Genomic DNA, 11,938 nt, shown 5'->3' on the forward strand with positions numbered 1-11,938 from the left:
AGTTTTCTGGAAATAAGGGTACCTATAAGGTCTTACATTGATGGCAGCGGTATTTGGAAAGAGTTCAATCCTGTGGTCATGTGCTCTTGCAGGAGGTAATGTTGTGGGAGATTTGAAAATTTCTGCATATCTGAGCTTCAACTTCTGTATTTCAGGATGAATTTTTGCACTCTCCATAGTTTCTGCTGGAAGATCCAAGGGACTGAGTTGCACCATTACTGCTTCTGGTTCCTTCCTCAAAAGTCTGGTCATGGACTTACAACTAATCACGGTTGCTTGAGATTTGGTCTCCCCTTGCAACACATATTGCACATTGTCTCTCTGAAACTTCATTCTCATGAGTTCAAAGTTCCAGGTAATGTCCCCTAAGGACTTGAGCCACTTGGAGCCAAGAACTATTCACACCCAGAAACAGGCAGCACATAAAAATCACCTGCAAAAATAAATTTACTGAAGTTGTAGCTCTATTCTTACATTCCTTGGTATGCATGATAGCTCCACTAGCTAACCTTACTCTCAGCGGCTTGATGTCAATGATGGTGGATCTGATCCTCCTTAAAAGTGAAGGATGGATGAAGTTGTGTGAAGCTCCAGTATCATGAGCACATGCACCTGTTTACTGTTGAAAATTCCCTTAACCTGCATGGTGTCATAATTGTCTTGGCCGCCCATGATTTGTAATTGAATTTCTTCATCTGGCAATCCTTCATCAGTTGTGACTTTACCAATCTCAGTTATCACATTTGGTTCAACACCTTCCACTTCGTCTTGTAAAATCTCAATCACCATTAATTGACCCTGCCCTTTTCTGCAGTTGTGACCAGGTCTAAAAGTGTCATCACAGAAAAAACATTGATTCTTAGCTCTCCTTTCCTGATACTCAGCATCAGATAAACGCCTCTTTAGAACCTGTGTGGGAACAGCTTGCCCCATTTTTGGTTGAATTGCTTGTGGCTTAATGTTTTGAGCTCCAACACTTGTTGTAGACATGATGCTAGAGTTTTGGGATCCAAAAACTCTAGTTGGAGTAACCACCTTGCTGTGCCCCTTATGCTTAGCTTCAAAGATCTTAGCCATTTCACAAGCTTCATACAAAGATTTTGGTTTTAATGCCTTAACCATATATCTGAGCTCACTTTTCAAACCTCCCAAAAAAAATGAGAGTAAAGTCTGATGTGAAAACCCTGGAGCTCTCCTTGAAAGTTTAGTGAACTCTTCCATGTAGCTATCCACACTCCCCTGCTGAGACATCCGAGCTAAAGCTGCCTGGTAATCAACCACAGTATGACCACTGAATTCTCGCATTAGCATATCTGTGAGGCCTTGCCATGTTTGAGGGAACTCTGATTTAAACATATACCATCTGTCAGAAGCCTTTTCTGTCAAATGCATGGTTCCTATGGCTAATTTCCTATCCTCAGGTACTTGATAAAAGTCAAAAAACTGTTCAGCCTTATTCAACCACTCAACCGGGTCTCCACCACTGAAATTTGCAAATTCTAATCTCATCTGCTTCATTGTAGGTAGAGAAGGATCAAAATTGGACCGTTGAGAGGTACGAAACTGAAGTTTGCTGGTTAGGTATCACTGTTTGTATTGGTGAGTAAGGACTGTTGATGTAAGGTGTGGGGTTGTGTGTAGTCTGCAGCCACGCCCCATTAGCTGACTGAGCTCCAAAAATTGGGTGCGGAGGATATGTGTTATTAGACACTATAGGGTGAGTGTACTGGCTGTACGAGTTGCTGTGAGCACTAGGTGGTATGTGTTGTGTGAATGTGTGGTAAGGGAGTGGAGCTTGAATGTTTGGTGAATGGTAATTGGGAAATGGCAGTAAAAAAGGTTCCACAGTACTAACATGAGCAGTAGGAGCAAAACCCATATACTGATTTGCATTCAAATGAGCTGCATGAAATGGATTAGCCATATAGTTCATGGAACTGGCACCAAAATGGGTGTACTGAGAATTCTGATGCACAGAGGAAGTAGGAGAACTACTACTCCTAACCTTCTCTAGAGACCTGCTCACATTCATATCAACATAGGGCACAGTATGTCCAATCATGTTTGCACGATTAATCACAAAAGCAGTATGTGGTGTACTAGATGCACTAGATGAAATAGATGCACTAGAAACATGTACCATAGTAGAAATAGCTTAAGTATTGAGCCCTAAAATCACCTCATGATGAGCTAATTCACGAAATTGCAAAGGCTCAGAGCTAGATATAGAGTTTGAGTTACTACCCATTTCTGTAGATTGAGAGAATGATGTTGATGTCATTACAGTCGAAGATGTGGTTGAGCTCAGGTTAGGTAGCTGCATCGGCACCCCCGTCGCCTCTTGCAGCGTTCCAAAACTGAGCTATGCCAAATCCGTCACCGTAGAGACTGAAGGCACCACATCCGTAACCGGAGTCGACATAGTGGTCCTTGTTGCAAGGAGTAAGGCTCGCATCTCAGCCATCATTTCTGACTTGATGGTTGATACTGAGTTTTGAACCTCAACTAGGGATCCTTGCATAGAAGTCACTGAGTCCTACACCGAGAGAAATTGCGCAGCTGTAGCATCTCGATGGGCTTGAAAATCAAGCTCAATCTGTGAGCTATCACTAGCAGATTGAGGTTGGGTATGGGCTGTACTCCCAGCCCCTTTCTTGTTGGCCATCACCCTCAGAATCAAGGGCTCTGATACCAGATTATTAGGGTTTCACCCCTAACTTTCTGGATTTGAGAAGGAAAAAAAACTGAAGAATAAAAGGAAATGCAGGGAAAAGATAAAGCTGTATTAATTTTCCTCCCCGATTACACAGAAGCAGCGTCCATATAAGGACAAGACATGCCCACATGGCTACCACGTGTCCACACGACACTGGTTTTTGACAGCTTATAGCAGCTGTTCATAAACAAACCAAAACGCTGCGTTTAAAGATAATTACTCTCCTAATAACAATCAGAGAACTACACTTAGTTCCCTAACAAACTTTTTTGGAAGCAGAGAGCTCATACCAATTGGTTAAAATTGGGAGACATGATCCTTTCCCCAAATTAAGGTCCTCATTCGACGAGAAAAGAAACAAATTGATCATCACTCTTACTGATGAGAATGGTCTTGTTCATGCAGATCCGTCTCAAATTAGTTCTTTACTTCTTCTTTTAAGTTTTAAGTATACGCCTTCTCATACCCCTTCCTCTTCTACTATTTATCAATTTTATCTTACTGTTCCTTGGCCCCTATCAACAATACTCACATTTGGTCTCATTCCTAAAACTCCTAACCCTATCTCTAAGATACTTGTTAATTGTTTACGACCTCTTCTGCATCACTGTATATCCCCTAATCAAGGTGCTTTTGTAACTGGACATTCAATTTTTGATAACATTCTCATAGCACATGAAATGTTCTTCCTTTTTAACAAATCTAAGAACCGTTCTGGTTTTCTAGCTCTCAAGCTAGACTTTAAAGAAGGCTTGTGACTTTATGAATTAGAATTACATTAAACTCTTTCTGGCTAAACTTGGGATGAATGATCGTTCGTAACCTTATTTTCAACTGTATATCTATTGTTAGCTTCTCTATCAGTCATTAGGCAATGGTAAACGTACCACAATCCAACTTTCTCCCACTCTGCTGCAAGTTTAACTAGGCTGAATATTATGTTTCAGAAAGTGCTTTATATATGTTCTTTAGAATGGATGATATCCACTATTCATAAACCATATGTAATATTTACAATGTATATGTATATATACAGTTGGGACAAAGGGTCACACATTTGAATGCATGAAAAGGACAGAATCTGCTAATCTTCATCTTCAGAGCTTCCTTCATCGCTACTATCGTAGTCTTGGTCATCAAGAATATCCAGTTGAACAGGCCGAACTTGTATTGGCTCTTGCGGTAGTGGGCCCTCCGGCGACTCCACAGGCATCCCAGGTCTCCAACCAGACGACATTGTGAAATGTGGAGGAAGCTGACCTTGAAGCGCACCAAGGTTTGGAGCCTGATAGGCTTCTGTTGGTACAAGAAGTGGGGGCTCCATGACTGTCTTGGGCAAACCAACATCTATGTTTGCAAAATTGTATAGCTGAGAAGCACGCATCTGCTCCTCCTGCGGGGCAGGTGGGAGTGATCGGTGAAGAGGAGCTTGTCCAGCCTCAAATTCTGGTGGTGCGAATGTTGTGTAGCTTATTCGACGCGCATATGACAAAACATCCGATAAGTTCAACTGAGATGAAATAGTAGCGACGTTTGAACCATCATCCAATTTTACTCTTTTTGCGCAGGACAAATCAGAGTAATCATCAACAAGATTATCAAGCACCTCTTCAACATCCTTGAGTTTCTTGGCAAAGGCAAGGAGCGAGGCATCCTTAGACGCGAGGAAAGCCATCTTGATCTGGTGAAGAAGGGATTGGCCTCTTAGGAGGGGTGAGAGGAGAGAGACCGGCGATGGGGAGGGATTGTGATGCTGTGAAGAAGAAGCAGAATCCAGCTGCTGATGTGAACGGAGTTTTGAAAAGGTAGGGTTTTGAAGAGCAGGTGAATTCGGGTACGATTGGAGCATTGTGGGATTCAACTTGTTTCTTTAAAACTGCTAATTGATAGGAGAAAATATGTAATATCCCACATCGGCCAAACGGAGAGGGGTTATGTGCTGTATATGTACATGCCCACCTCCAATCTAACACGAGGCCTTTTGGTGGCTCAGCGGCTTCGGAGGGGATGGGTACTCCGAGGTTAAGCATGTTGATGCGAGAGCAATCCCAGGATGGGTGACCTCCTGGGAAGCTGCTCCTGAGCTGCTGGAAACAAAACCGTGAGGGCCGGTGGGCCCAAAGCGGACAATATCGTGTTACGGCGGAGCGGGTCCCGGGACGTGACAAAATATATGTGTACCAATAGGGGCTCTATATATATAGAGATCACAAGCACAATTCCTTTGTGTACAAGGAGTCCGAATCCGATTATGATTAGGATTTCCTAATCATTTACCCTATTCCCACTAGGCCGGATAAGTAAACTTCTTTGGGCAAGAGTCAGCAAGACACATGCTAAATGCTTTTGCTTAGTTCTCAACTTCTGAGTTCTGATGACCTCATGAAAAATACAAAAAGAAGGCTTAATTACTAGTGATAATTAATGGGATACAAGTGTATCTTATAAACAAAGCAACTACTCACGGTCTCTAATTACACGATGACATTGACACACAAAAATTTGATATGTTGCTAGTACTTTGTCAATTCTAAAATCCAAAGCCAATGTATGACATGAAAATTTGGGAGAGATAATCAGAGATAGAGAGGTAAAAAAACAAAACAAAAAACGTACAGAGTGGAATGGAATGGGATCCATTGGAAAATATTTGTCAATAAATTTAAGTCCGCGTGTAGGGAGAAGGGAGTAAGGGTGAAAACAAAGCAGGTACGCATGCAGAGGACTCAGATGAGGTGTTGATTTTCTCATATATAGGTACAACGTTTTAACACTGTGAGCAAGCTGTCATTGACATATATAAGAGCATCTCCAACAGCTTCCCCATTTTCTTGAAATTCTCCATTTTGGGGAATATAGAGCTATTTTTATGTCCAACAGCTTCCCCATCATATTTCCCAAAATGGGGATGAAGAAGAAAAAGAAGCCTTCATTCCCCAAATTTGCAGCAAAGTCTTCCTTCCCCAAAATTAAATTCTTCACGTGTTCCAACGAATTTAAGACAACAATAAAATATTTTATTAGGTAGTTTATTGTTACAATGAAATATTTAATATTTTTTTGTTATAATTAATGATGATATATTATATTTTATTGTTATATTAAATGCTGCAATCTCCAAAATGGAGAAGCTGCTGGATTTTGATCATAATTTTTTTGGAGATTTTAGTTTTTGCTTCCCCATTTTAAAGAAATTTTGGGGAAGCTGTTGGAGATGCTCTAACATCCAGCGCGCTGCGAGCTCGAACCATTCATATATACAACGTATAGTGTATTCTTTTAATTACAAAGTCAGTGTGGTTTTCTTTTTTAAGGGAAACAGATTCTACAACAAATGAATCGAATGAGATTTGGAGAAATTGCAGGCTATCTTTAGAGGACTTTGCAAATTTTTATATTCACATTGCTTATGAAGTAATGGTTCTGAAGCCCTTTACATTTCTTGTGAGCTAATAAACTTGTGCGGTAAGAAAATGAGTCTTTTATGCGGTCCCTTTCGTAGTAGATACATCATATATATGTAGAGACAGTTCTTTGATGCTTCTTAAGTTGACAAAGAACTACAATACTGGATGTATTATAATGAGAGAGAGATTGGGGATGAAGGCGGTGATGGATTGGGGCATAGATCGAGCTCGGTCAACTTCTCATAGGTCATTACTGTAGAGAAGCTTTAAAGAAAACAGTAGGGCCTGAAAATGCTGTGAGAAGTACTTATGCAATTGACATGACAAAAGAAATTGTTTCCAATGAAGCTTGTCAAGATCGGTGTTCTTGTTGCACAGAAAAATCATGCTCGATCTTTTCCAATTTCGATCAAGAAGAGATATGCAAAAAGAATTACAATGGCATCTATCTTGTACGTGTAGACCCTGGATACTGATGAGTTGCTTTATGAGGGGAGCACTATGTCGGGCAGTTGGTTCTGACTCAAATGGGACTATGTAACAAGGGCATTCCTCTCTTTTTTTTTTTTTTCCTTTTCTGTTTCTGAAAGAAGGGCATTCCTCTTTTAGAATAAGGATGATTAGAGTTGCTCAGCTGAGCCTTCAGATTAGAAATGTCTTTGCATCTTAGAGAATTTTTTGGAAGCTAGGCTTCTGTTATCAAAAAGAACATATATAACCAGCATCTTTATTCTTCGCACGAGTAACCCATAGAGGCTTTACAAGAGTAACTTGTATCTGCAAATGACTCACCTTGTAGCTTCTTATACGATTTAGTATGGTCAAGCTTTTTATGTTTTGACTCACTGACTCTTCCTTATAGATCATTCAGCAAACATCAAAAATTTTGGGTGATGTTATAAAACTTGGCTCTTTATGTTCATGCAGTGGTACATTGTTAATGCGTTTTATTCATCCTATTAAATATATATGGATGAATCTAGATTCAGTTTACCTTTCTCTTGATTTGGTTGATTTTATCATGTTTATCCAAATCCATGGTTAACACCAACTCTTAAGGATCTCTGCAAAAGTGTCAGACTTTGGTATGAGTTGCTGTTTCAGCCACATGAAACCATGCTTTTTATAATGATTCATTAATCCCCATATTATTCTGAATTCTCAAACTACATAAAAGAAAAGAATCAAGAAATTTCACTATGGAAGAGTTCCATCAATAGTTGGAACTCTATTTCTGTGTACAAATGATACAAAAAAGAACCCCAGAATCAAATCATTACATGCTCCCCTTTCACTTCTTCAATCAGTCCCTTCTGCTTGCCAATGGCACCACCTCAGCTAGAGGAGTCGACAAAGGCGTCGGAAGCGGAGATGTTCTGCAAACCGGACATGTAGGATGAAGCCGCAGCCATGGATCAACGCACTTGAGATGAAAGAGGTGTTCACAATCTGGAAGTAACCGGAGTGTATCGGTGGCCTTGTAATCTGCTAGACATATAGAGCAGCAGGAAGCAGTGGAGTCTGTCTTCTGTAGCTTGGCCTCGGAGTATAGCATCTTCGGGTAGCTCTTGATGGTGTTGTCATCGAGTCCTATATCTACAACAAAGCTTTGCAGGTCTGGAGGGTCGAGGGCGTTGATCCCCCGCGTTGCAGGGTGCGCTGGTGGAGGAGTTCTGGTGCAGAAATAGGAAGCAAGGGTGATGGTCGTGATGAGAAGAAGGATGCCAACTGATACACCAATGCCATAGCCGAATCCTCCAATGTTGTTAGAGCCGAGAAAACCACTTGTGTCAGTTGTGTTGTTCATGATGATCCAGCCAGAGAAAGAGGAGGAGGAGGAGGAGGAGGATTGAGAAGGAAGACAATGCATATGATACAAGAAGTGGTTTATTGGTTTGGTCAGCCATTGATACAATGCCAAAACAAATGTTATTGGGGAATCCAAGTCAACGGTTACATTTGGAGAAGAGAGAGAGAGAGAGAGAGAGAGAGAGAGAGAGAGAGAGAGAGAGAGAGAGNGAGAGAGAGAGAGAGTAACAGGTGGAGTTTTAATCAAAGGAAGGTGTATTTGAGACCAAGGAAAGAGAAAGAGAAAGAGAGGTGAAAGAGAGGCATTTACATGTGAATGAAAGAGAGGTATTTGAGACCAAGGTTGTTGGTTTTATCTTTACGTTTGGATCATATACTTAGAGAGTTAGAGGTCAACGATTTTTGGGTATCATATTTTTTTTTTTTCCTGGTAAGGTTGCTGTCTCTTTATGAGCAACGTCTTTCATTCATCTAAAAGCATCTCTTATTTCTTTATGTGATTATCTCTCCCCCAATACCTATCCAAAATCTTAAATAATTCTCTTGCATGTTCCATGAATGGCAAGGTTGTTGGTATTTACTGCTTATAATATGAAAATGAGGTAAGCTAAATTAGCCAATATTTGGTGTCAACAGAAATAGTGATACAGGTCTATAGGTTATTGGGTAAGGTATATCGATCATCTGCTCTATAGATGTGTATGTCATACATACACTAATAGGAGCATGTGGCACGTGTCTTGCAGGGGGCTGTGGGTTATTGTTTAGGATTGAAATGCAGGTTGTATCCCATACACATGTAGGATAGAATTTTCCTTATCACCTTGTGATCTTGTTTCTGCCTTTGCCAAGGACCCAACGGTATGACTTGTTAACTAAGAGGTTAGCACTTGTTTTAGAAAGAAAAAGATGGTTTGGTTTATCAGGTTAGTCACTTAGTCATTCGTCAAAGGATGCAACTAGTTCTTTTATAAATGTGCTTTGGCAAGTGAGGAGTAATTACGGACTCGATCCTTTTACAAGTTGAGATGTGGTGGACAAATATCGGTTTGGTACGTTTCCCGGCCTTTGTTTAATTATTAAACTAAGTGATTACATTACTAACTACTCACAAATGAACAAATAAACATACAGCCCCCTTCCATTGAGGGATCCCTATTTTTGGCCACTTTCTAGGGATAGGACATTACACCACTTCCTAATTGAATTTTTACATCTCCACCGTTCATATCTTAGGTCTATATGAGTAGATCACCTCTACAAAATTTCATATGATTTGGTGATCGTTAAGGCTTTCAAAAGTTTGATTTAGTTTTAATGATCTTGAACGGTCCAGCTTATGTCAAACTAAAACCGTTGAAGGTCATTAAAACTAAATTGAACTTTTGAAAGTCTTAACGATCACCAAATCATATGAAATTTTGTAGAGGTGATCTACTCATATAGACCTAAGATATGAATGGTGGAGATGTAAAATTATAATCGGGAAGTTGGTGTAATGCCATATCCCTATAAATGGCTTAAAATAAGGATCCCTCATTGGAAGGGCCCTGAATAAACATATATCTCCAGCATTGAGATTTAGAAATTGATATATTTAGCAAGCAAGAATTTTGAAATTTAGGTATCAATTTAACAAGGTTACTCCATCAGTCATTGCTATTTATTATGTGTTAACAAATAGTAAAATGACACATGACAAGAGATGAGAAAGAAGATTTAGCTATTGCTTTAGTTATGCATGTATCATTGATAAATTTGTCAATTTCATTTAACAATTATCAAATTTAGCAATGGTTTATGTATTTTATTGGAGCATCAATTTACCTCAAAAATTGACAAATTTCACTTTTAGCAACACTTTTAAGTATCACAACTAATTGTATGAGAATAAAATTACAAAAGAAACAGTACTCGAACCTGAAATTTTGCAAGGTTACAAATACTTAAATGCAAAAATTAAAATACAAAAAGTAACTCAAAATTGCTTCTTACTCTTCAATAGATAATCTAGAATAATGAAATTTACATATCCTCAATTACAATCCACATACACTGACCCATTTTTAATTGTAGAATTGTCAAAAATGTCCATTACACGGACAATTTTAAGAGAAAAAAACAGGGACATTTTATAGTAAAAAGTGTCATGGTGTGTGCAATGATTGTGATTAAGGGTGCAAATTTCATTTTCCATAATCTATTATCTCACACTGTTTCAAAATGGCTCTACAGTTTAGAGAGAGAACTAACCATCTTAGGATTAAATCTAGACAAGGTTTGGCTATTATAGGCTAGCTAATAACACCACCAAACAACATTAAAAAGCCAAAAAAAAAAACAAAAAACCTCAGTGATTTGCACTAAAGTAGCTCACGCAATTCTTGTAGTATGTTAATTATCTACGTCTGTGCTCTCAAAGACGTCAAACCATAATCTGGTGGGACTCTTTGTTGCAAGAATGAGGATTTAACAAGTACCTTTAATACCTTTAAATCAACAGTTGCGTAACTTTTGAACCAATATTCATCTAACCGTTTATTTAAAAATAGAATTAGGTATCGGAACAGTTTGGGTCTTAGCAAAAATTTTCAGGCCCAAATTCCATTTCGATGTAAATTAAGCCTAAGCCCACCACGTTATTAAACCAGCTCACTTTCCTCAACTCCTCCCAGCTTAGAACCAAGTCATTCCCCTCTGTCAAATCCTTCACCAGCCACCATGGCTGTCCTCGCAACCACATGGACGGCGGCGATCTTCCTCATCTTCACAACGCTGCGTTTAATCGAATGCGGCGACAACAACCGCGTCTACTCGCCGTGCTCCGACACCAAGGTCGCCAGGTCCGACGGCTTCAGCTTCGGGATCGCCTTCGCGTCCAAGGACGTCTTTCTCCGTAACGGCGCTAACTCCACCTCGCAGTTGTCTCCCTGCGACACCAGGCTCTCTCTCTCCAGCGCCAACTCTCAGATCGCCGTTTTCCGGCCTAAGGTCGACGAGATCTCCCTCCTCTCCGTCAACTCCTCCTCTTTCGCTCCGGTTCGTTCTCTCTGTCTCTTCTGTTCCATTTCGTTTTAGTGCTCCTTTGAATTTGTGAATTGCTTAGGGTTTTGATGGGTTTAGGGTTGATGTGGATTTTTAGGTTGAGAATTGCAAAATGTTAGTATCAGTTTTGAATGTTTAGCAAGATTTAGACTTGAATGTAATGAAAGTATCAAATTTTAGTTATGTTTGTGAAGATTTTAGTGGAATGTGAGGCTAGTTTTGAATTCAACCAATTTATTGTGGTTTTCGGGTTTGAATTTGCAGGATAATTATGGTGGATATATGGTTGCTTTTGCTGGGCATAAGTATGCTGCAAGGTCTACTGCGGCTTTTGTTGCCAATTCGACCTACACTGTCACCAGCTTTACTCTGGTAAGTAAGGACATTACAATTGGAATTAAAGATTTGAATTTGATAATGTCGTTTGTGGTTTGTGGTTTAGATTATTTAGTGAATGTGTTTTTATATATATGCAGGTGCTTGAGTTCACCAAGGGCAGGCTGCAGAACCTGTACTGGAAAAGAGATGGGTGCGCCAAATGTTCAGGGAACTCCAGCTTTGTTTGCCTCAACAACCAGGACTGTGCAATCAAGACTAACAGCTGCAAGTCCCACGGAGGCACTGTTGATTGCAGCCTCGGGATCCAATTGGCGTTTTCAGGGACGGATAAGCACCTTTCAGTTCTGAACTCATGGTATGAAGTACAGAACCTTGGTCAGTATTCCCTTTATGGTCTCTATTCAAATTTGAAGGATTCTCTCACTAGCCAGTATAACAAGTTTTTCTGATGTAAAACTGTTACTGTCATATTCGTGTAATTTTTTCACTACCCACTCACTAGGTTTGATTGTTCACTTTCGGTGTGTTTTGTTTGTATGCCGTTGTAAAGTAAATTAACTTTGAGGATCATTGTGATTAGAGGAAAGAGAGATGATTTCGGTTAAGTTTGTTTGTGAAACTC

The 11,938-nt window shown here is 39.8% G+C and overlaps 3 protein-coding genes across 3 annotated transcripts; 1 reads left to right on the top strand and 2 right to left on the bottom strand.

Annotated features, from left to right (window-relative positions):
- Window positions 1-3,800: 3,800 nt before the first annotated feature.
- LOC101299319 (mediator of RNA polymerase II transcription subunit 4-like) lies at window positions 3,801-4,391 on the bottom strand. Its single transcript, XM_004305529.1, has one exon. It carries the CDS (start codon window positions 4,389-4,391, stop codon window positions 3,801-3,803), a length of 591 nt encoding a protein of 196 aa, XP_004305577.1.
- A 2,942-nt stretch (window positions 4,392-7,333) lies between these two features.
- Window positions 7,334-8,018, bottom strand: LOC101310532 (putative RING-H2 finger protein ATL71-like). The gene has a single exon (XM_004303378.1). The coding sequence runs from the start codon at window positions 7,991-7,993 to the stop codon at window positions 7,427-7,429; it is 567 nt and encodes a 188-aa protein (XP_004303426.1). The 5' UTR covers window positions 7,994-8,018; the 3' UTR covers window positions 7,334-7,426.
- A 2,591-nt stretch (window positions 8,019-10,609) lies between these two features.
- Window positions 10,610-11,938, top strand: LOC101306356. Its single transcript, XM_004303364.1, has 3 exons — window positions 10,610-10,971; window positions 11,242-11,349; window positions 11,454-11,938. The coding sequence occupies exons 1-3, from the start codon at window positions 10,654-10,656 to the stop codon at window positions 11,763-11,765; spliced, it is 738 nt and encodes a 245-aa protein (XP_004303412.1). The 5' UTR covers window positions 10,610-10,653; the 3' UTR covers window positions 11,766-11,938.

The sequence above is a fragment of the Fragaria vesca genome, linkage group LG6, assembly GCF_000184155.1.
Source record: "Fragaria vesca subsp. vesca linkage group LG6, FraVesHawaii_1.0, whole genome shotgun sequence".
Lineage (NCBI taxonomy): Eukaryota > Viridiplantae > Streptophyta > Magnoliopsida > Rosales > Rosaceae > Fragaria > Fragaria vesca.